This window comes from Megalops cyprinoides, chromosome 20 (genome assembly GCF_013368585.1).
Source record: "Megalops cyprinoides isolate fMegCyp1 chromosome 20, fMegCyp1.pri, whole genome shotgun sequence".
In the NCBI taxonomy this organism is placed as follows: domain Eukaryota; kingdom Metazoa; phylum Chordata; class Actinopteri; order Elopiformes; family Megalopidae; genus Megalops; species Megalops cyprinoides.
The window spans coordinates 26,430,205-26,455,072 of record NC_050602.1 but is presented as its reverse complement, the minus strand read 5'-3'; the positions used below and the strand labels follow the sequence as shown (position 1 = coordinate 26,455,072).

At 47.4% G+C, this 24,868-nt stretch overlaps 2 protein-coding genes across 2 annotated transcripts; one reads left to right on the top strand and one right to left on the bottom strand.

Annotated features, from left to right (window-relative positions):
• Positions 1-600: 600 nt before the first annotated feature.
• LOC118795860 (bcl-2-related ovarian killer protein homolog A-like) lies at positions 601-9,267 on the bottom strand. Its single transcript, XM_036554612.1, has 5 exons — positions 8,936-9,267; positions 7,996-8,334; positions 6,455-6,583; positions 3,104-3,267; positions 601-1,376 (listed from the first exon to the last, which is right to left on the bottom strand). Exons 2-5 carry the CDS (start codon positions 8,225-8,227, stop codon positions 1,251-1,253), a joined length of 651 nt encoding a protein of 216 aa, XP_036410505.1. The 5' UTR covers positions 8,228-8,334; positions 8,936-9,267; the 3' UTR covers positions 601-1,250.
• A 3,652-nt stretch (positions 9,268-12,919) lies between these two features.
• stk25b (serine/threonine kinase 25b) lies at positions 12,920-23,564 on the top strand. Its single transcript, XM_036553759.1, has 11 exons — positions 12,920-13,283; positions 18,085-18,315; positions 19,322-19,378; positions 19,673-19,781; positions 20,111-20,268; positions 20,558-20,743; positions 21,100-21,245; positions 21,694-21,802; positions 22,074-22,145; positions 22,767-22,903; positions 23,459-23,564. Exons 1-11 carry the CDS (start codon positions 13,254-13,256, stop codon positions 23,496-23,498), a joined length of 1,275 nt encoding a protein of 424 aa, XP_036409652.1. The 5' UTR covers positions 12,920-13,253; the 3' UTR covers positions 23,499-23,564.
• The last annotated feature ends 1,304 nt before the right edge of the window (positions 23,565-24,868 follow it).

Here is a 24,868-nt window from a genome sequence, read left to right as displayed (position 1 = left end):
CGCGTGTTGGACTCTAATTTAGTTTCTTATTTTTGTGTACATTCAGTCCAATTTGTTATTTTTTGTGTGTCAGTGAAACTGCTTTTTTGATGTGTTTGCACGATGCGCTTATATTAAATCCGTCCCACCCTCATTTGCATCAGGTCATTAGCTGCAGTCACCAAGGCTGGGAGTCGAGATTATTTGCATTTTTCAAAATGATTCTGTTTCATTTAAATTCCAGCGTGCTTGCCACAGTGACTGTGGCCCATTGAGCCCCATGGGTATAGCTATCTGGCTAAATGGACACCAAAATAAAATGTTAAGAAAAGACTTTGATCTTGTCCTCTTTTTCCTTCCATTTGTTTCAGCTGGTTTTGGGTATGCATAGTGTAAAATGTAATAAACATAAATACTAGGTGTACTGTAAAGTACTGAATTGAACAATACATCACAAATTGCACCATTTTTTGTTTGGTTTGTGCCGTTTCACACTTTTAGGGAAACAGAAACAGATGGACTTAAAAAGGGATTTTATTGTTCTGTATTACATGCAAATATGTTGTATATTTAACATCAGATGCATGACACTATATAGTTATTCACAGAATAAAATTAATAAAATGAAAATTGGTCTATGCAGGTCTTTGCGGTTGAGTGACAATGCTGTTCTGTGGTCTGAGCAGGCTCAGTGGTGGGGGTTTTAAGTGCGTAGTTTGGTCGTCCAGACCCCAATCAGCCTGACACACTACAACACACTTTCATGACACAGTGGTACTTCTCCCAGACGAACCTCCAAGGCCCGGGTTTAAAATAGCATATTAAGTCCTTTGTGGCCCACTTGTCTGTGGACTAAATCCAAGGAGCCTACTTTGCCTACTTTTCCTCCTTCAGGGAAATGTTACTTTGTGCTTACCAGCCCTTCAGAGAAGCATAATCCCTTCCCGAGAATACACACACTCAGGAACTCGCAGGAATCAGAAAACAGAAATGTGCGACTGACTCCACAATACTGCAAGGGAGGTGATTCCTCTTTGGAAGAAGTCTAACCACTGAGAAATGCAAGAAAAGCTGTTTAAAAGGTCAAGGGGATAGCGCTTTCCATGGCAGGGTAATGATGATAGGCAGCAAGTCTTTCATGTGCAAAGGCTATGCTTTGCTTGTGATGAGTTTTGCCTTGTCGTTACAAGTTGGTGCGAGTGTAACCCGATCTCCATGCGGTGAGGTCCCAACTCGGCAGGGCTGGGCGGAGACTGGGCACGCCCCCGCCCTCACCGTTCTCTCAGCAGGTAGAAGACCACGGTCTTCAGGAAGTGGCCGCAGCTGCAGGCTGCCGACACCAGCCAGTGAGAGCGGAAGCGGGGGTCAGAGCTCACCACGCACTTCATAATGTCCGTCTGCGGAGAACAAGAGAGGAGGCAACATCATTACTGTACGTATTCAGCACGCTCAGTGACTACCTGACAGGTAATGCTCGACAGGTAATGACGTGTGGTTTGTACAGATCATAATTCCACTGTAGAGTTTGTGTCCCCTTTTTTGGAATCCCATTGCAACAGGTTTTCTGCCACATTCATTGCTTGGACAAGACCAGAAGAGGAAGCGGATAAGATAACAGCACATAAATATGTCTTTCTGCATCCAAAGGTTATGACTCAGTCCCTTTAAGGAAACACGTTTCAACACATGCTGCTAACTGTTAGATGAAAGGTGTGCCAAAAAGCACACTGAAAAGAGCAGACAAGGAGCGTACTGCTTTCTGTACACTGGTCATCGAATCAGTACGTTCTCAAATGATGCATTACAACATGTGTAACTGAACTTCCAGTTCCTCTGAGGGAGAGGAGTTAAGAGGTTCTTTTCATGACCACTTACCAAACATCTGAAAGGACATAGGTCTGTTACAATCATCATATTAAAGGGCAGTGACACAGTAAATGTTATCAGTCAAGGACTGAATGGCCACCAAGCTATGAGGAATCCAGACTCTTTTCAGAATGTCTTAAGAAAGTTGAGAAACACTGAGAACCCTGACTGGGTTTTTCAGTTGCTGCAGTACTTTGTAAGTCTGAGTAAGAGAGTCTGCAAGGTGACATAATGTAACGTAATGTGCAGGAGGTAAAAATACTGCCCGTTTCCTGTTTTCCTGTTCACTAAGCAAATGAGAGTGAAAAGTACCAGCAAACAGATTAGTGAATCCACTGCGTAATTTTGCAAAAGCAGCGGTGGGTCTGTTATGCAATAAGAATTTTGCTAGTGTGCCAGCGCTGGATTTAGAAATGTCTGTTGACTTTGCCGCCACCGAGGGAAATTCGGGACAAGAGCCCTCTTCATGGCTCGGACGTAGTGGAAAAAAGCTTTGCCAGTATTAATCTGTGGCGGTAATTACGCAGCCCGCCTGCTGGCGACAAACCAGCCATTTCTCCCCCGTTGAGGGAGGCTCTTTGTTCACTCCTGACTCGACTGTCCTGGGAAAGGAACGCACAGCTCTGGGCTAGAAGCTTCCCGCTGAGCCCTGGCCTTCTTAAAACCCCCATCAGGAGCTGCACGCTTTCTGCCAACGCCCAACACATGCTCCGTCTTAGCAGTCTTTCAGGGTCCACACTACCCAGCTGCAATTCATTTTGTCTTATAGGAAGGCATCTTCGTAAATAAATACTTCACGAGGAAAGTTGTGAGTGTAATGGAGGGTATGGTCCTAAATATAGCGGCAGTACTGGCTGAGGGGGAGTGGGGAAGTTTGCCCATGAAAATGCCAACCATTCCTTGCACAGTGTCTATCCAATAAAAATGTGGACACCCAAGTCTAAAAGAGGATGACAACATCCATTCAGTAATCCTAAAACGTAAATGTTAAACGTTAAAAAGTCCCTCTAACCTGAACGATCAGAAAGCTTCTCATTCTAGATAGCTGATTCATCATCTGATTAATTTTTACCTCACACCAAGAGACCAGTAACTGTGAACATCTTTACCTCACACCAAGAGATCAGTAACTGTGAACATCCCTTAACATGCTAGGCGTCCTGCATGTCCCTGGCCTCTCTAATCCATGACGTTCTGAAAGAAAAGTCTTATGGACAATGTGCAAATGTGCACTGTTCCCATGGTGACAGCTACTTACCCATCCACCCCTCCTCTTCAGCCAGGGGGACAGGCTCTTGCGCACAAACTCGCCGAAGCAGTCCACGATGGTGTGGACTGTGACAGGGTGTCCGTGCCGAACGCAGTCCACAGCGAGCGCACCCGCCACTGCGTACAGAGACACCACCTTCCCCCACGTCACTCCTGCAGAGAGGAGGGATACAGTGATGTCATCAGAATGTGACACAAACACAGGACTCGTCATGCAGACACCTGGCAAACAAACCTGTCACACATCTCCCTTTCTATGCAGAAAGACCGTTTACGTACTCTGCGACACCTGTGAGCTTAGGCTGTTCTTTTCAGTAACTAGCAGTCTATACATTTCTGTTATTGTTGCTCTGATCTCTTCAGATGGTGAAGCAACTGACGAAACAATCAAGTTAAAATGTCTGGCATTGGCTGTGGATAAGGATGAGAGGACGACAGAGAGAGAGAGCAAATGACATTATCTTGGGTAAATAAACAGCCCTGACTCAGCCTTCTCTCCCCACTCAACACTCCTCACTTCACTCAGGTCAGCAGTGTTCCTGTAAACCCCATACAGCGGCGACGCCCCTGAGCAAAAGACACCCACTCAGTAAGGAGGTGGCCCAATAAAACAATTAAATCACAGTGCAGCTGTTGTATAGTCAGACCTTTCACTTGCATGACAGTTTAGCACTCAGTTGTTGAGTATCAGTTCAACAGTCAGTGATACTGCCTGTCGGTAAACGGGTGGCCTGGCCTGTTTGTGTGTTGGTGCTGGGGCAGGGGTCGTGACCTCTTCACTAGGAGGGGTTCTAGAATCCTCACAGCAGGAAGACCGGCTTCAGACTTCCCCTGTCTGTGTCCCGGATCATTGATTATTCTCAGTGGGAAAATACAAATGGCTTATATATAATTTATATATATATCAGCCTTTAAACGGAAGACGCTAGGCTAAGTGTAGCAGTATTCCATATTGGGGTGAACACTCTCCCTCCCCGTCTCTTTGTTCTTCGTGTGATCGTTCGGCTTTCTGCCCTTTCCCAAGTCAAACAGAACAGGTTCTTCCAGCTCGACTGGCGTGGGACCAATTGTGCCACAACACACACAAACCGTCTCACTTTTTCCGTTGTGGTTCCCTGGATAAAACACGCGTGTGCTGAATCTGAGGGAGGCCAGCAGTTCCACGGAATCCCGTGTTCATGTTGAGGCAGTCGCCCCGGCTTCCCAGCTAACTCTAAACCACTTCCTCTGTCCTCATCAGCAGACAGGAAAACAGAACAGTACACCAGGTGTTTAACGTCACCAAGTCTTTTCAGTGCCACTGAATGTCCTACTGAATTTGGTAACCAGGCCACAGATATCTTCATCCACACATTGTTTCCTCTTAAATAGGCTTAATCTTGTTTTGCTGCTGACTTTGTACGCTGAGCTCTGCAGCAAATTCAGGCCAGCACTGCTCCGGAGGGAGGGCTCCCACAACTACACAAGAGGGCAGCCCTAAATAGGACAGGCTGGAATAAATACAGAGGAATTAAGAGAGAGAGAGGAGGGAGAGACAGAGGGAGGGAGGGAAGGGAGAGAGAGGGCAGAGGGAAGGAGAGAGAGGGAGAGAGAGGGAGGGAAGGGGGAGAGAGAGCTTAGAGTCTGGCCCAGAGGTGAGCCCCCATGTCTCCCACATCTCCCTCCCCTGGCCCCGCTCGCAGTGAGGGGGTAGGGCCCAGAAGCTCTCCAGCTCCTGCCAAAACCAACACTGAGCCTGGAGTGCTATCCGGAGCCCACGGATTATGTGTGAGACAAACACGGGGCTACTGCACTGGCACGCTAGCCCGAAGAATAGTTTGCATTCAGGTTTTTCAGTGAAAACGATCATTTGCCTGACAGTCACATGAACACCTAAGGAATAGATGGATATACTCTATCAACACTTTTTTTGCATTTTTCATCTTTTACTCAGTGTAATTGTTATTTTTCTCATTATTATGCCAGTAGTCTATTCTTTCAGACATTATTTTAATGAGTCAATCCAACAGACAGTCAGTATTCTGTAATCTCAAATGAGTTACCTAATCAATTTGATCCATTTTAACATTCATTTAAAAGTGCAAGAACGTCATGCAATCTGTCCCCTTCGTGTCTCAGCAGATCTCGCTGCTCTGGTGTCTGTTCAGCTCATCGTGTGTTACGGGCTCAGGCCAGACGCCTCCTACCTTCACCAGGCCCCTGATGAGGTTCTGATAAGATCGCCCTCTTAGTCAGAGCGTTGTCAGCCCTGTGCTTCAGGAAAATAAAAGCACGCTTAGAGGAACGTTTAGCGATGGGATGTTTGTGTTGGGGAGGATCTGCCAGCCACCCTGGGGCTACTGTGATGTCTATCGGCGCCCCCTGCAGGCAGGGCCTTGTCCCGACACAACAGCCAGACTCCCACTCAACTTAAATCTGCCCATTGAAGCACCCTGCTCACTAACCCTAGGGGTGGCTCCCAACTCTTTCATAACTCCTCTTTCATCTGCTTCCAAAGGAGGAAGCTAGTCAGAGCCAGCTCAAGCTCAGACAAAATTCCGCCCATGACCTCAACGTCATAAGATGAGAAACGGGGTCATTGCTCAGGGCAGCAGACTCGGGTTCTAGGGGTGCAGAGAATCCCTTGCAGGTCATGCTCCCCAACCACAGGAGGTCAGTGTAGCAGGAGGGAATCTCTCTCTGGCACGGAGAGCTCGATCATGTGGCAGACACCTCACGGCGCTCTCCGAAATCTCTCCCGTCTTCATTCAGCCTCGGTCTGAGCCTATTTTTATCAGCGCAGAGTGGAAGTATGTTCGCTATTTCCACTAAATCAGATGATTTAGGGTTCCCTTCCAGCCGGAATGTGGCTGACCCTTCTCTGATATGAGGAAGATTTGGCAGCTTTGACATCCTGTGCAAGAATTCCACAGCATAATGCACCAGCACGAACACAGTTACTGCAGACAGATGATAGTACATCTATAGCACACAATACTGCCTGCTGATGACTGCTGCCTATCTAACAACTACGTATCCCAATCAAACTAAGCCAACAGCATGGAGGAAAAAGCCTGTATCCATTACATGACATTATTTATTTGCCTAGAAGATGACACGGCTCTTTACATATATTTACATATATCCACTTCATGCATATGTATTTCTACAGCTAGGTATTTATCAAAAGGAATGGCACAATGGCTGCCCGAAATGAGAGTCAAGCCTTGGGGTTGCAAGACCAAGCCCTTAACCACTAAGCCCATACTGCCAATGGCAAACAGGTACCGGAAGCTTCCTCTCACCCCACCCCAGCCCAGGTCTGTGGGCCTTGTTTGGTCCTCCCCCTGCGGTCGCTCACCAGTGGAGAAGATTTCATCAGCCACTGCCAGGAAGGCATCGGACACCAGGCTCTCAGATGCCACGGTGATGTTGAGCTGGCGAGCCACGTTGCGGTACACCGTCGGCCGCAGGTACTCCAGCTCATCTCCTGCAACACAAGCAGGAGGTCAGACACACCAAGGCCTCCGTCCCTTCTGTTAAAGCATGGGCACACAGGTGCGCATTCACACACACACACACACACACACATGCGCGCACACGCACACGCACATGCACACACACATACCCATACACACATACACATACACACATACACACACACGCACACACACAGAGTTAATTACTAATGCATTAAAGAAAGCCTTGAAGGTAGGTAAAGCCCAAACACTGGCAAAACAGGTTGGGTAGGCTACAGAAAGCACAGTGGCACTCAAAAGAGCAGGTAGGAGCAGTGTCCAAAGTAGAGGATGGTGAGATTCAGACAGATCAAAATTCCTCTACTGTCTCCAGCGGGGATATCCTGTGGCGATCCTTATAAGGACATGAAAGCACAAAAACACAGCTGGTTCTGTAGGACGGACGCTGCCAGACGGACTCTGAGGTCTGTCTTTGTGTCATCGGCTTTCCCTCGGCCTTCTCAACAGAAGAAACAAAAACAGTTCCTGCTGTACCCCACAAAATCGGCAGACCTCCACTGCAACCGACAACGAGACCTCAGTGGGGATCAGATAAGCACTGGCATTTGATGGCTTGCATGCTACAGTGTTGCTTACTTCATTTCTCACAGGAAGTCCAGAGGCTAAGTGACAAACCATAGAGACAAGACACAACAGAAACCAGAACGGTGTGTGTGTGTGTGTGTGTGCGTGTGTGGCACAAGGAGGACTTTTGATCAAAGTACAGGAGTAGCAGGGGTGTAGCACTCATTCATCAGTCTGCAACAGACCTCTCAGATGGCCACTGCAGAAACCCCTGCTGAAATGCATGCAGCTGCTCAGCATGGGGCAGTTTGGAAAGTGCAAAGTGGAAAAAAAGAGAAGCACACTGGTGTTGCTCAATCCTTCCGCGGGCAGGCGACACTGACTGTTGTTGCTATGGCCGGTGCTGTGAGGTAAGCCGTTTGACAGATAAGTTGCGAGGGAGCACCAACTGACAAGAACATGCTCTGAGAGACCTCTGCGGGTCGGGCATGTCTCTAACACAGCTGGCTTTCCTCAATGGCAGCTCATACGTTTGCCGCCTTTACATAACACAAGCTAAAAGCCCAGCCTAGCCAGCCTGACTGTATACACTACATCATGTAGGCTTTTAGCCCGGATCACAGTTATATACAGTTACAGATCCATTACCAAGAATGTGTTCTTGTAATCCCATTAGAGAACAGGGCCAACATCCCTGGGTGTTTAGAGTACCCAAGTCAATGAAAAGCTATAAACTAGCAAGATGAACCTTGCAATAAATCGGAGATACAAACAGACTACCAAAAGCAGAGGTTGAACTGTAAACTCTACAGGACCTGACTGGGTATTTTTGTGTACACAGAAAATCCCTCGTTCTTACCTAACCAAAGAAGAATGGAGGAGACCTCACCAAGCGTTCCTCCCGCAGCCGCCAGGCTCTGCTCAGGTTTGGACCAGCCTATTCCGGCCCGGTTCAGTCTGGAGTGAATGTAGTCCCGGCACAGCGCCTTGGACTGGGACACCAGCTCCTTGTCCGTGGGGGAACGGTCGAACACATCCATCACCTCAGAGGCGAAAACGGACGACCGGCGCAACATCTCCATGTCCCGCATGCGCTGTGTCTTTACTGGGAACCAGCACCACCGGGAACCGCTGTGGGTTTCTTCGCTTTTCACTTCTCTTATTTTGTTTCGCAGAGGTCAACAAGTGGCGAATGTTCCTGCCACAAATACAAAAGATCTTCTGTAAAACTATGACACCAACCAAAATAAAAACGTTTAAGAATATATTCCAAAACCTCCCGGTTCGCTTCACCAAGGAAAATAGTCGATTATTGACATCAGCCTATCTGCTTGAACGAAGGTGTGTCTTTTAAACCCTGTCACGCGTGAATATGAGAAACCTGAAAATCCGACATTTCTCATACCCTGATAATGCCATTTCAAATTTCCGTATTCAGGTATGCTGATGTGCTTGGCGGACTGATCAAGAACGCCAATGGGGGAGAAATGCCATTGTGCCAACTTCGATTGGAGTGTGACTGAGCTAACGGGTAAACGCAAAAAGCTACGGTATAACCGGGATGCTTCACATAATCTTACCAAAAACAATCGATGTTCCTCTCCCCCTGTTACTCACGCCATGGGCAAAAAGCCCCACCAAAAACAACAATGTACCGAAACAAGAAAGTGTGGGGTTGTGTAATCACATAACCTTACCTTTCTGTAGCCTGCCTTTAACGTTTGGCAATTGTTCTTTATCAAACAAACAGTCGCAATTCCGGCATGAGTTAAGTGATGCCGTCTGGCTGCGTTTCTCACCTTTCTGTAGCCTGGTCCTGCTCCCGCTTCTCTCTGTCGACCGCAGTTCACCGCGTTACGTGAACATTAAAATAAATATCTCGAAAATTAAAAAAAAAAAACAGCCAAAAGCTGCGGTTATCTGTGGACTTGAATGTTAATAGTGTGATGAAAGCTGTACCCTCTTCAGACGGACATATCTAAAAATGCATCGTTTGTCGTCTGCATGAACTTGGCGCAGATGATCCGATTTTTCTCGTACAGCTCTGTTGGTTTCACTGTTGTGTAAACGGCTGTTACTCCAGTTCGGGACGGGACAGGTTGCCTGTGTTTCAGATTCTACTTCCAACAGAAGTTTCCTTCTAAGGAAAATGATTCGGTTTTGCTAGAGGCGGAGAAAATGAGAGCAACACGTGGCCCCGCCTTCCCTAATCGACCCTCTGACGAGTTGGCATTACCGGAGTTCCCTCTCGGTTCGTGGTTGGATTAAAATACTGCCAGACGATTAAACAATAATAAGGGAAAGGGTGCAGAAAAGTGCTATTTATTTGTAGGACCACAGGAACACTGTCGACACGGTTTCAGATCATCATACGCATCATGCACTGATTTTGTTTTCCATTTGTCTGCCTGGTTAAATTGGCCAAAGCAAGACTGTACATGTTGAGGTTTTACATTCAGAACCTGGCACATGTGCGCTGTTTGCTATCATAGTTACCCATCACCATCTGAAACTCGTGGGAGTAAAATCTGGCAGAGAAGAGATCTGAGACGTTATACCAGCCCAGCTTCATTGGAAATCTGTTGTTGACAAGTTTCAGACATTTTTCCCATCTCTGCCCGATCTAATCCTTTGGAGCCTATCTTGGAAAAGTACTGGGCAGTTATTGTAGAAGTATAGATTGAACCTGTCACTATAGTTTCGGTAATCATGACAAATTATCTAAGGGTGTTCATTTTCTCGGGATATACCCCACGAGTGCCAAGACTAGAAGCTAAAATAGTTTATCCCCCTTAAAATAGAAACTCTCTCACAGAACACTAGTGATGAATGAGGTCAGCTGGTGTCAGTGTATAAATGTCAGGGGTGTGGTGTTAATATCGAAATTTGGAGGTATGCGTTCTTTTCCTGTTTGCAATACAGCGACGTTCAAGATTTTTAGTATTTCGACCACGACTTTAGGTGCTATGCCGAGAAGAACATCATCGGTCAGACGCTTTAAAACCACAAGTGGAAAACACCTCCCACGTAAGCAAGGTGGTTTCCTGGCGGCTGAAGCAGTGACATCAATTACGTGGCCCACGGGCAAGGTACCCTTTTCGGAAGGTGTTATAAACCGATAACCTGCCTTGGTTTTAAACGGATTCGCAGCGCACCAAGTAATACGCAAAACACGTTATTACATTACGTTGCACACGTGGGACGGAGGTAGAGGGATGTCGGATATACGTCATATACTGCATACATCGCGACCTGTTGAGAGAATGACTGTTTTAATAAAAGTGCTGATATTCTCAGCCAATGTTGATTTATATCCTTTATTTTGACATGCATTCCCTGAAATGCCAAAACGGAGTCTGTTTAAAAGAGAAATCAGTGTCACTGTGTTCAGTTTGTCCCAGCCAGCACATCGTGTTGCTTCAATATTATATTAACAGGTTAAAATGTTATTACAGAATTAAACCAGTGAGAGTGTATTGGTCTGGCTTCCCGCTCTGTAAATGAAACTCAAAATGCCGTATTGCCTCTACTCCCCTAGAGCATTGACAACCATCCACCCCAAAACAGAAGTTTACTCTGTTACCGTTGAAGAGGAGAAGTTTCCTTAACAACCAGTGTAACAACATGTAGCCTATATCAGGGGCTGAGTTTTCACCAGACAACACCAACAACGCATCATCATCTGCAACAACGCTGTCAAAACCTCAGGTGATTTGCAGAACACTGCGCAGTGATGCCTAACCGAAAACAGACCACAGAAAGTTCTACAAGTTCAGCCATGCCATTGATGCAACGCTGCATGATCACACTGTGGTTAGACAGGGAGGGCTGTGAGTTCAAGACAGCCAAAGCACAGCCTTCAATACACAATATCCTGTTATATTCTGGGGATATATGAGTTACTAATATGCAATGTCTTATGTTTGAAGTTCTGAAGAAAAAAAAACCAGCTACCTTAAATGTATCCCAATTTCTCTGTAGTTTGCCAGTGTTGTGGTCATCGTCATTGGCAGCCAATCGCAGATGTAAAATACACGGTCAATTTCAGCCATGCAAGGGGAACCTGAAAGATAAGGACTTTCCCCTGTACAAACACATACAGAGCAAACATCAGTTACCACTGGATGATATGCTGTACACAGCATATTGGGGGTTTTAGCTAGAACACTGGAGGCAGTGATCAGTGGCTGAACAGTGTAATGTATTTTGAGTAATCACAGACCCATTTTTAATGATTTTCCTTGTTGCATTGAGGTAGATAGAATGTTTTCAAAATAAAGGTTATCAAAAGTTTATCATCTCAGCAGAAATCTTATCTTTGTTTTTTTCCATATCCAATGCGGAGAGTGGGAGGAGATGTTTACTGAGCTCAAAAACAATTACTTTCATACAAGAGAGCCACCCTGACCAGCAATGTGTGTGTTTACAGTATCAGGGACAGGCATTTGGGTGTAGCAAAATCTTGGAGCAAAAATGTGCTTCATTTTGCTTGTGTGGTGAAACACTTTCGCTTCCCAAATATTCGCTCTGCACAGAAAACCGCCCACTCATTCATTTGAGACAGCGCTCAGTTTAATCTTTTAAAGCCATATAAATGACGGTCATGAATGCAGTTTGACCCCAAAGCAAAAAAAGGATTGTCATAATCCAGTCTGTACTATGGACATTAAGGAGGGGCTAGGGAATACCAGTGCATTTCAGAAGCTACATTAATGAGTCAGACCAATGCAGTGATGAGTCCAATGCTGTTGGCAGCAGCCCAGGGTTCAGCTGAGAGAAACTCCACGCCTCCGTGTAAGTTGCACACACCCAGCTTGTCCCCGAGGGAGAGTCTCATCTGTAGAGCTGAGTGCTGTGTCTGAGCTTGCTTGAGTTATGCCCTTCTGCCCATCCTCTGAACTCCCATCAGGACGTCCCCTTTCTCTTCCTCTGTAGTGATCCCCAGACCGGCATGGGTAGTTCCCAGGAAATTTAAGGGGAAGTGGCGTGGGTGGGGAGCGGGTTCTTTTTTTCCCTGAAATCTCTCTTTCTCAATTATTTTGACTTCCTTTGCTGAAATGCACCAATGTTCAGCTTGTTTACCTTATTTAAAAAGCCACTCACTTACACTCGCTTACTTATGTGCTTATATATGCTTATGTGATAAAAGACAAAAATAATAGCTGAGAAAACATGAAAAAAGCAACGAATTTGCATCACTGTTTGCTATGATCGCTGATAAGAGATAAGAATCTGTGGGTGTGATCTTTGTTTTCACTCGTTGGCAGTGAAAGGGCGCCACCCTGTGGTCATATCAGATAAGTAACGTTGGCTGGCCGGGGATGCAGGAGGTGCCGTGAAAACAAAGCGCACTTAACTAATACGTCAAGAAACACGCATTTAGCTGCGTCACCGACAACTCAAAACCTGATCAATGCCAGTCTGTGATCCCATATGTGCCTGTTGTTATAGAAGGGTTATTACATCGCTAGCAGACCTCCACTGAGAGGCGAAATAGCCTGGGTCATGTGGTCGGTTTGCTCATGTTTTTTGTAATAGCATAGTGTATTTAAATTATATAAATTATATAAATTCACGAGGTCGTGTAAGTATATTGCTAATGTTTCAATGGCTTACAGTGTCTTACAATTTTGCTAGTTTGCTAGGTACCTTGCTAAATACAGGACCCTAAACTGACCCTAAAAAGGATACAATTATATTTAAAAAAAAAAAAAAAAAATACAATTCCCAGAAGTCTGTGCTCACTGCAGGAGTGACCCACACATGCGCACTTGCGTCATTATTCTGTCCCCTCTCAAACAGCAGTAAATGAGCAGGCAGACTCTCCTTTGATAGCTGAAAATTAAGTATCGATGCAACAAAGTCGAAATTGTTCCTACATCCGCCATTCTAATAGATGGAGTTACACAGTTTATAACATTCCTGTGCAGCTGCGGGATCCGCAAAGGGGCGATTAGATCTTGAAAACACGCCGGAGTTGTAGATTAGGAGGCTGTTTATGTAGAGAGGGTCTTAGAAGACAAGGAAGAAAAAACTGAAAAAAAAAATATTTGACAACCACCCTTTCCAGGCGGAAAGGGCTTCGGCTGCCCTCTCCCTGATCAACCCGCCGACAGGATGGCTCACCTCCGGGACCTGAGGAACCAGGTAGGATTGGGACTAGAGCCCTTCTTGGGAGGTCAGATCTAGCCTAGTCCACTCCAGTGCAAGACACTCCAGCTCTGCAAACGTTAGCAAACCTCTACCTAGCTAGCCTGCTGCACCATGGAGGGAAATAGATAGTTGGCTGTACTGATATAAGTTATTCTTGGAATGAACAAGAGTTGCTTTCTCGCCGCTAGCTACCTAAATTACCTGGAATTTAGCTAGCTATCAGGTTTACTTTCTCGTTCTGCCATTTAATCCGGATAACGTTTGCTCGCTGGCTCTCCGTATTAACAGTTGCTCCTTGTCTCATAATCCAGGGGACTTTGTAGAATAGCTAACAGTCCAGCTCACCGGCTAGCTAGCCGTACGAAGGCTTTTTTCATCAGCTACGATAGCTAGGCAGTCAGTGGAAATAAAGCACCTGAGCAGGAAAAGTGGTTTCGTGGATGCGGTCTAACAGAATGCCGGTCTTCCGTTTGCAACCGACGCAGGAATTTAATCGTTCATCACCCGCTGTGCAAATAGGAATTGGTGCATTCTTGATGTTCACATTTTTTGACGTTTCTCTACAACTTGGTGGTTAACCAGGTAACTGTTCTTTCAGACCCACGTGTACTTTAATATGCAGTCCAGATCTGAATAAATATGAATGGGTAATATTTTTGCATTTTTTAACTTCAGTCGTTGCATAGCTAATATAAGCTTCCCTTTTCAAATATTTTGTCAAAGAACCGTGAAAGGTACGATATAAAAGGTAGTTAAGATGTATTGAAAAGATACTTGTCTTTAAAAGAACCGTTGGCTACTTTCCAAAGATCAAAAGGCCAGCTGCATTTAAATACCGTTCTGCAAAGCATGTGCAGCCGTCCAGGTGAGGTACGCTCAGAATGTAGCCTTGTCACAGGTGAACAGTTTCGCGGTCTTATCTGAATGTCACCTGAGTTTATCCGTAATCTCCCATGATACCATTAGAGCCTGTGTTGTGTGTGAGTCACAGGGCAAGGCCCACTTAAGGGTGCCGAATCATACGACATTTCCTCACCTCAAAACTGTAAAACCACACACTGGTTGAATATCATCCAAACAACAGCATTATCACAGTTAATTGACACAGAGGAAGTTCCTCTGCCCATGCGCTTAAATCGACTGGCAAACTACCAACAATTAAATGCTAGTAATTTGTCCCTAATGAAAGTTGTAAACGCAGACCTGACATATTGCTGGCATCGGACCTTTCAGTGATTGCATGGATTGTTGCCCTACCTCTTCCTTGCCCGAGGGAGCATTAGCAAAGAAATTAAGTTACAGGGCATTCATTTTGTCTGCGCTTCCTCGGTAATCATACGGTTATTAATCCTAGTCATTTGTCCATTGCGGAATGAATGCGAGTATTGCCGCACAGTGAAGCAGACGCGCAGTTGGCGGACGACCAATGCAGCCGTTGTGTGGAGCGTTCGGTCTCGACCACGTTTCATCGTGTGCCGTTTCGAAGCTTAATGGCTCTCTACGCATTTCATGAAGTCATTGGTGACGCTATCGAAATGCGCAGAAACGGCCTGTTCTGTTTTTGCCGCGGCTAAATTGATGCAGTGATGAGTGTCAGGTGCTTGTCAGCGGTGCAGGGCGGTGGATTCAAGGAGAAGGCAGGATGAGGTGTGTGACCATTGTGGAAAGCTTTCTCTTTTATGCATTGTTATAGCAGGAGATGCCTGGGGACTAATTCTGGAACGAACAAGGCTATGAGCAACCGTGCCCATGCAGCCATTAAAAATATGCGTCCAAAGAGCGAAAGAGCCTACAGGCCTCGGATGAGGGTTTTATCTGCTGAGCGTAGATCACGAGGTTTGGGATGTGGTTGTGGGTGGAATCTAAGACTCCTGGCAATCGGGAATCAGAACACTGAAGGGACTGATCCAGTTCTGGGCTGGGTCACAGGCACAGACTGGCACCACAGAAAGTGCGGGGCTCCCTGTGGGAATTCTTTGCTGTGCAGCCATGCCTGTGGTACTGAACTTTGTGAGCTGTAAGCTGTATACATCAGTGTTCATAACGGAAGTCTACACAAGAGCTTTGATTAAGAAAACTTTATGCAAAGGCTGAAGTGATTTTCTTACATAATCTCATACGTTTCATGCAGACAGAGGGCATCCTTCTGAATTTTGCTGTATTTGTGCATGCACTCAGAATCACTGCTGTCACATTTTTGTTTTGCCTTGTTTTCTTGTTTGGTATGTGCTTTCCCTTGTCAGTCATTAACATAAATAAATGAAAATGTACCATTTTCAAGATGGCCGCATCACAGCGCTGTGGCTGTAGCTTGACCTTTCCAGGTGACCCTGTCCATTTGAGACTGGCATTAAACCAGTGAGGCTGAAAAGCACAGGAGAGTCTGGGGATATGAGCCCTCTCAGGGCCCAGGGATACAGACACACACACAGGGCTCGAGGTTATGACCATGCGCAGGGGTTAAAGGAAGCAATGGAGACCGCTAATCCCATTGATCCTGACAGTGAGGAATTGTATGTCCCCAGTCTTTATCTTTTATCTGCACAGGGTTGTTGGTGTGTGTGTGTATGTCTGCGTGTGTGTGTGTGCGTGTGTATGTGTGTGTATGTGTAGCCCCGTGTATGTGTGTGCGTATGTGTATGTGTATGTGCGTGTGTGTATGTGTAGCCCTGTGTATGTGTCTGCGTAGCCCCGTGTGTGTGCATGCGTGCGTGTATGTGTGTGTGTGTACGTGCGTGCATGCGTGTGTGTGTGTGTATGTGTGCGTGCGTGTATGTGTGTGTGTATGTGCGTGCGTGTATGTGTATATGTGTGTGTGTGTGTGTGTGAGAGAGACTATGTGTGTGTGTGTGTGTGCCTGTGTGCAGCCCTCCTTCCACTCCCTGTGATTCATTCATCTCCAGGCGACTCGGCTCTCTGGCCGAGGCATAGCTGCTTACGTCACCCAGTGCGTGTCAGCAGCAGTGCAGTTGCATAAAGATTTCAATCTCTTCAAGGGCCTTAAATCTATATTTACCCACACATCTGCTTTTCGCTGTCTCAACAGGCACAGTGAGAGTAGAATTTTTCCTTCAGGTTGGCCGGGGTCAGACTGCGAGCTGTACACGGCTGGGTGCGGGGCGGGGTGAACAGGCTGTGTTACGTGCGTGAGAGCACAGTGACTTCTGGCTCTGTTGGGAGGCAGGTGGTAGCAGCCTGGCTCTTCTCAGGAACGCTGGTCTCTGATCAGTGCTTCAGGCAGTTACACAAAGGGCTTGCCTGCTGAACACTGATCACAGGCTGATCACCGATCAGCAGCTGCAGGCGGGGGGAGTGAGGGATAGTGTTAGAATGCAGTCACTACTCTCATTTCAAAACTCTTTCTTCACACCAACATTTCAAGTATTCAGCTAACCTACATCAAATATTTCGGAATATTTAGTTTACATTTATTCATTTAGCAGACGCTTTTATCCAAAGCAACTTACATAGGTTACAGTACTTTACAATGTTATCCATTTATACAGCTGGATATTTACTGAGGCAATTGGGTACAGCAGCAGTGTTCCAGCGGGGATTGAACCGGCAACCTTTCGTTTACGAGTCCTGCTCCTTAACCACTATGCTACACTACCGCCAAGTTAGTTAACCAATATGGAGTTCATTTCATCAGCAACATGACATTAACGATATTAGAGCAATGTATAATATCTGCTATATCAAATATTTGCTTTTATTTCCCTCTTCTGTTGACCTGGACCACAAGTACAAGAACTACGATCGGTTCTGCCACATCTCATTGGACATCCCCATTTCCCCAAACCCCATATACCCAAAACAAACATCTCTGTAGACCTCCATGTATCCTCCTTTTCCTTTTTGCAAATCAATTATTTGTCAAGCATTTCCAGCTAGTCAGCCATTTAATGTGTGGATACTCCTTCACATCCCCAGCTCAGAGTCAGAACAATAATTCATTGAAATCTTTGAAAGCATCTTCATCGCTGGTGTCTGCTTGGAGGTTACGTCAGACATTAGGAAAGGGAACGCTGATTTTTGAAAAACCGTGGCGTTTTGAGCGAAATCCTCCTTGTTTACGGAGCTTTTTGAAAGGAATGTTTTTAACTCCTGAGCTGGCGAAGGCCACAGCTAATGCAGGGCGGCAGCTCTTTGTGCACCTGTTGCCTGGTAACCGCTGGCCACTGTGGAAAACACGCTCTCTCTCATGGAACATCGTGGTTGGCACTTGAACTGGCATTGTGTCCCTCCAACAAAACAGGAAATGAAATGCGCTGGGCATCCTTAGGAAAACCCCACTGTTAATGAGTGACCCGCTGAACCTTGCCTTTTGGCTGACTTCCTTCTGAACCACCACCATAACACACGTTATGTGTATGTGGTGTGCCAGGCCAGAGCTATACGGTACGCTTGGCAGTTTTGGTTGTTGTGATTATAAGCAAAGGACCGAGTCTCATTACACTTATCACCGTGTGCACACAGAAGCCTTCTACAGCTACGTCCTGGTTAACACTGTCATTATAAATGTTACTTGCATTGTTGATATGTGTTGCCATTTCAGTCATATATTTTTAAATGGGTAAAACCGTTAATTTTCAGCCCAGAAATAAATTAGCCCTGCCTAGCCCCCATTTTGGCTCAGTATTTTTCAGATACGTAAATCCAAATGAGAATGTCATTGACAGTATTGTGAGACAGGAATGCAGTGGAAGTGGCTGCAGAGTTCATTGGCCTTGGGGAGTACAGCTGAGCTCGTCTTACACGTCACTGTGTTTTCTGTGTGTGGGTGCATTGCCAGAACTCTCGCCTGGACCCCGAGGAGTACTTCACCAAACTGGAGCGTATAGGCAAGGGCTCCTTCGGTGAGGTCTACAAGGGAATCAACAACCGCACCAAGGAGGTGGTGGCCATCAAGATCATCGACCTGGAGGAGGCGGAGGACGAGATCGAGGACATCCAGCAGGAGATCACCGTCCTCAGCCAATGTGACAGTCCCTTCGTCACCAAGTACTATGGCTCCTACCTCAAGGTGCTGCCTTCTTTGCACCTCTGGTTACAGGGGGGTGGGTGGTTTAGGGCATACAGTCAACCACACACCCCACACACATCCATTAACAGAGCTGTTTAATGTATTGAGGCCAGACAGCCTGACGTCACCATGAACCTGTGATTCAGTAGGTGTGGGTTTTAGTATCATAAGGGGCATTGCTGATGGTGAGGGTATAGGGACACAGATCTTTGGCTTGGACTCCGAGGAAGGGGTTACACCCTGCTGGGGGTCAAGGTTGTTGATCCTGCCCCCCCTTCCACCGCCCTTGGACATCATATGTGGGAACAGATATAGGGAGGAGATGGGGAGGAGGGATGCTGTGAACAGCTGACATGAGAAGGGAGTGGCGAGTGGGGTTTTTTAAACTTGAGAATGGGTAAAGTTTGATGGTTCCAGACAGTCCCTGTTCAAATTCTCCTCTCGAATCTTTGTTTTAAAACGTCAATAGTGTGGCCTCTGTAGCAGCAAAAAAAACATCTGAACATCAGTGTTTCCGAAAGCGTATAACCAGCCAATCCTCAAAGGTAATGATAAACCTGGTGACTTAATGATTAGCCGAGCCTAATTAAAGATCCCCAAACTATGTGTTACTCTGCGCACCTGCAGCTTGGGCAGTTAATGGGTGCTAACAGGCACTGGCTCAGTGCAGTGGAGTGCAGAAGTGTGACTGAGCATGTGAACACGCACCGCAGAGGCTGAGGTTGGCCCCTGGAGTCTCAGTAAGAGCAGCAGCAGTTTTCCTCGCTGGGAACCCTGACCTGAAACCCAGTGAGCTGCGTGGCTGGTGACGGCATTGGTTCCATCAGCAGACGTACCCTGCTGTGCTTACGTTACATTTTACCATTCCGCAGACGCTGTTTCCCCCAGAGTGATTTACAAAGAGTACAAAATCCATCGAATAACTGCTGCACTGTCTGTGTGAGCTGCACCTCTGTGCACTGCGGGAAACTACCCCAGCCCTAAGCAGCTCCCTTTCCTCCTACAGGGGACCAAACTGTGGATCATCATGGAGTATCTGGGAGGGGGCTCAGCTCTGGATCTGGTAAGCGGACCCACTCTTGTGTATTCAGACTCGATTTTTGGACGATGAAGAGGACTAGTGTGATTTTTCCACAGAAGTCCTTTCAGTATTTATGGACTGCTCACAGACTTACGCTAAAGGTGCTTTGAGCTATGTGGGTCTAGTACAGTTACACAATATTACAGCTGCAGTTATAAGAAACAAGCTCTTTGGCAATCTTTGACTTGGAATCCATATGGAAGGCACTGAGCAATCCTTGAATGAAAGGTCTCTGAGATGACATGAGATACAGTCCTTCTCTCTCTGCTGGCACAGCTGAGGCCAGGTCCCCTGGAGGAAACCTACATTGCCACAATCCTTAGGGAGATCTTGAAGGGTCTGGACTACCTGCACTCGGAGAGGAAGATCCACCGCGACATCAAAGGTGAAGAGTCTCCCGACCACCTCCCTCCTTGCAGAGGTGGTCCCCAAACTCACCCCAGCCTACCGTCTCGGCCTTCCTCCACCAACCAACCCTCCATATTGCCTCTGCTTTCTAGCCATCCTTTTCAAGGGCAGCTTGTCAGCAGCCTTATAACCACAAACACACTAGCTACTTACTGCACATTTCTGCTTCAGATCAAGTGTTCCACCACTAGAGCTTTTTTAAACCTCGCCTTAAGTCCTCCCAGATGACAGTGTAGTTAACATCAGGCCTGTACAGTACTGTACCCCCTCTGCATGGGAATTAACGGCACTCTGTCCCCCTGGCAGCTGCTAACGTGCTGCTGTCAGAGCAGGGAGACGTCAAGCTTGCAGACTTCGGGGTGGCGGGGCAGCTGACCGACACTCAAATCAAGAGGAACACGTTTGTGGGCACACCTTTCTGGATGGCGCCCGAGGTCATCAAACAGTCAGCTTACGACTTCAAGGTGAGCCGCGGGCATGCCTGCTGTACCCTGGGGTGGGGGTGTGTGTGCAGTGCAAGGACACGGCAAGGACAGGTGGGACAGCCAGCTTCCTCCTCCGTCTGGCAGAGAGGCCGGTGTTCTTACACCAAAAGCCAGTGAGATGAAGAGGGAGCGGAGTGGGAATGGCTGATGCATTTAAGGCACAGAGATCGTCACCCCCTCTGTCTGTGTGTGTGTGTGTGTGTGTGTGTGTGTGTGTGTGTGTGTGTGTGTGTGTGTGTGTGTGTGTGTGTGTGTGTGTACACCACAGGCAGACATTTGGTCCCTGGGAATCACCGCCATCGAGCTGGCCAAGGGGGAGCCCCCGAACTCGGACCTGCACCCCATGAGGGTCCTCTTCCTCATCCCCAAGAACAACCCCCCCACCCTAGAGGGCGCGTACAGCAAGCCCTTCAAAGAGTTTGTGGAGGCCTGCCTCAATAAAGATCCCCGCTTCGTGAGTACTGCTGCCCACCGTGGTGTTATTCATAACATTACCGTAACATTATCATTCAGGCAAATGGTGTATCTTATGTAAGAGGCTCTTTTTTCCCAGCCTGGTGGAGCTGCCACGGTCCAGCTGGCCTCTTGGACCTCTTTATCTTCATCTTTTTGGGAGCAAGGTTTCAGCCTGCTTACACTAATCGTTATTTCAGTTGGGCAATCCAGAGCATAGATGTGTTCCCTCCAGTAGCTTAAGACAAGAGCTGAGCTGTGCAACTCCACCCCAGCCATTAGCCTGTAGAAAGGCTGCCTCTGAATGGACTCAGTGTTGAGGGGTGAAGGGTTCACTCTGCAGCTGTCACCCCACAGAGACCCACCGCCAAGGAGCTGCTGAAGCACAAGTTCATCACGCGCTACACCAAGAAGACGCCCTACCTGACAGAGCTCATCGACCGGTACCGGCGCTGGAAGTCCGAGGGCCACGGGGACGAGTCCAGCTCAGACGACTCCGACATGTACGCGAACCCCCTTCACCATTTGGTCTTTCCCCTTCGAAGCCACAGAAGGGCGTCCATATGTGATCCGTCTCTTATCTCTCTGTTAAATTCCATTACACATTAAATTCCATTAGGCATTACATTACTGTCATTAAGCTTATGCTCTTATCCAGAGTGACACACAGTTTTATCCATCTATACAGCTGGACATTTGCTGAGTCAATTTTAGGTTAATTGCCTCGCCCAAGGGCATGACAGGAGTGCCCCAGTGGGGAATTGAACCCACAACCTTTTAGTTACAAGCCCAGCTCCTTACCACTGTGCCACACTGCTCACCCCCAGTCGTTCTCCCACCCAAACTGATACCACCCACAAATGCTGGAACCCGTCAGCGTCCACAGAGCACTGAGGAAATGGCAGGACTGGGAACTGCCTGACCGCCCCCCCCCCCTCTCTGTTCTCTCAGGGACGGAGACGGCGATGACAGAGACCAGTGTCCGATGTGGACCTTCCCCACGGTGCGATCCACCTCACTCAACAAGCTACAGAAGGGCTTCACCAACACAGACTCGGAGGTGAGCGGTCCCTGCGGGCGTCTTCAGCTGGGTCATTAATCAGTGGAGTAAAGCCGTCTTCCCTCTGCACTCTGCCTCTTTAATTCTCCTTTCTACCCCTGATGAAGTGGAGTGGGTGGGTTTAACCCTTTCCTATCTGAAGGCGTGCACATGTAAAGTCATGACTGTATAACCTGTGGGTCTCCGGAACCCAGACATATTGACGTCTTCCTTAGGAACGCAGAAACAGACCATGCGCCGGTGTTCACCAAGAGGCTTGCTTTGCTTGCAGAACGCAGAGGCGGTGAAGAGGCAGCCCAAGTCCCAGTGTCTCTCAGCGCTGGTCACACCCATCTTCAGAGAGGTAAGGCTCGTGGGAGAGGGCATGACTGCAGCATTCCTCTGTCCCAGACCAACAGGAGCACATCCCCCCCACCCCCAAACACAGGGCCTCCACCGCTCAGGCCAAACCCAAATCTGATGATCCTCTGAGCAGAAGGGTGATGCAAGCTCAATCTGCCAAACAATTACAATTCTTTGAATGTCTGGCAAGCAGCTACTGGCAGAGAACTACTGGTGCTGGCAAGGCTTTCTCTTCCCTCTCGTTAATGTGAGCTCTTTCCATGAGTTACCACAGATACTGAACGCATTGTAACAGCCACAAAGCACTGTCTGAGGTTATTACCCACTGTCTGTGTCAGGCTTCATGGAGTTCTTCACCCTGCCCAGGGAGGTGTTAAGGTCTGGGAAGAGTTTCTGTTCTGTACCGTTTCAGCCATTGATTCTAGCCTGTATTCATAGCGCAGGGGAAAGCAGCCGAAATTCCCTGGCAGCGCCGCGTATTTTGCACCGCAAACAGGATTATGTAACGCTCTCAGATGCAGCCTGTAGTGATGCATCCGGGTCCAGAGCAGCAGATTTGCGAGCTGTTGCAACGCGCGCACTGCTCTGGGAGCGAGACCCTCACCTGCCGTTTCGCTTGCAGCTGAAGGAGAAGAGGCGGGCGAACGGGGCGAGCGTGGGGGCCATCGAGGAGCTGGAGAACGCCTTTAGCCTGGCCGAGGAGTCCTGTCCCGGGATCTCCGACCGCCTGGTCACGCACATGATGGAGAGAGTGCGGAGGTGAGAGAGAGCGAGCGAGCACTCCCAGGTCACCCGGGAAACGGGGAAAGCCTTCAGTCTCATCAGCATCAGGACTGATCCCTTTTACAAATGCACACAAGTACTATGTAAATTGACTTTGTAAATTGTATTAATAAACATTTAATAATGAATCCTCTAAAGGTCACAATGTTGAAAGAACCCCGTTAGCCTTCTATGCTGGCTGGCACTCACCTCCTTTTCTCCCAGGCTCCTACCTGCACATACTTTCAGTTGGAAGCAAAAGACAGGGAATTAATATTAACAATTATGTTTTTTTCTGACTTATAAAGTGTGAGCACAAAGTGTATATAATCAAGTGATATGAAAGATCACACAAACAGGACACTACAGGCCATATTCGGTTGATCACAAGCACTTGGTTCAGTACACAAGTGCAACACAGTAAACCCTGAAGCACTTTACCTGCCAATGTTGCCCTGCCTTGTTCTGACAGACTGTAGGGAGGTGTACATTCACCCCCCCCGTGTGTCCAGTGTCCTGACCCTGTTCCCCCGCCCCCCCCCTCTCTCCCAGGTTTTCACTCAACGGAAACACCACCCCTTCCTCACGGTGAAACCGGCCAGCTGCTGCCCACCCCATCCCAGCCCCCCAGGACCAGTCTGCTCCACCCGCTTCACCCCCCCCCCCCCCACCCCAGAGATCTTTTAATTAGAGGTTATAATTAAATATTTTTACAGTTTTCTTTATAGAATGGAGAATGTTTAAAAAAAGAAAAAGATTAAAAAAAAAAAAAAAAAGTGAAGAGCGCTGTGCATAACAAAAACTGTATTAGATTATGTCATGTATAATAAAGTTTATGGAGGCGTTGAGACAGATGGCCTGTACCTGGTCACGGTGTTGTTTCTGGACCACAGAAGAGACACAGACGGCAGGCAGCATGTGGGAAACATTGGACACGTCCAGACAGCAAGAGAAAACGCGAACAAGGTCACCTTTTCAGTCAGTTCCATTTTTATTCACTATCCTTTCACTGTCATAACATGAGAACAAACCTACATGCAGAGTTAACAGGAGAGGGACTCCAGCAACATGCTACACAATAAATAGAGATAACTCTGAGACCGTGGTCAGAGGCGGCCCCTCTGAAGGGGGTGCTGGGAGGCGGGACCACGGGCGTGAAGGGGTTACAGCACCAGGCCAGGCCTGCCCAATCAGAGAGAGAATTCCAGTCCTCAGAATATACGCCCAGAGTCCTGCGGCCCTGGGGGCCCCGAGCTCCAAACGGGAACAAGGCAGTGTCATAGGTACCAAGGGCTAATTTTAAAAACAAGGAACAAGACAAACATTAACAGTAATATATTCTGCAAACTGTGCGGAGCATGGACTCCAGTTCATAGGTCACGTAATTTTTGTGAGAAGCTCGGATGTTAAAACGCTCAGCTCCATAAAAAGCCATTATATGACGCCTCCCCCTCTGTTCTGTAATATGACCCAAAAACTGGCCTCAAACAGAGCGGTTCAATCAGTCAGTATGGAGAGAGAAACACTTGAAAAATTCAGTCCCTAAACATGGGGACAGGCATCTGACTGCCACATGCTTATTGTGACATCATAATTCCCACTGCCTCTGATGTCTAACCAAATGTGTAACCAACCCCAAGAATGCCCACCTCAAAGAGACCCGAATTCCGGGGCCTCCACCCCGGGACAAGCAGGAGAAAACAGAAAAAAACTTAACCAGAGGCTCTCTCCCACAGAAATATCACTGACCCAGACTCTTCTGGAGCGATCCGTATCTGTACGCCTGACAGCAGTCTGGATATGAATTCTAATGACTCCCTGGATTCAAAGTGAGAGATTTTACAGTACAAGCACTGTAACTGAAGCTAGTGTGAGGAAGCTGAAAACACAGAGGGGAATACTAAGAACAGTAAGTTAACCTCAAAAATGTACAAAATTGTTATCTTTTCTACAGCCGGGGGG

Coding starts and splice junctions, on each gene's coding strand:
- stk25b (XM_036553759.1), top strand. CDS start 13,254: ATGGCTCACCTCCGGGACCTGAGGAACCAG. Junction 18,316..19,321: donor ACTATGGCTCCTACCTCAAG/GTGCTGCCTTCT, acceptor TTCCTCCTACAG/GGGACCAAACTGTGGATCAT. Junction 19,379..19,672: donor GGGGCTCAGCTCTGGATCTG/GTAAGCGGACCC, acceptor CTGCTGGCACAG/CTGAGGCCAGGTCCCCTGGA.
- LOC118795860 (XM_036554612.1), bottom strand. CDS start 8,227: ATGCGGGACATGGAGATGTTGCGCCGGTCGTCCGTTTTCGCCTCTGAG. Junction 6,584..7,995: donor CTCCATTCTTCTTTGGTTAG/GTAAGAACGAGG, acceptor CTTGTGTTGCAG/GAGATGAGCTGGAGTACCTG. Junction 1,377..3,103: donor TGAAGAGGAGGGGTGGATGG/GTAAGTAGCTGT, acceptor TGTTCTCCGCAG/ACGGACATTATGAAGTGCGT.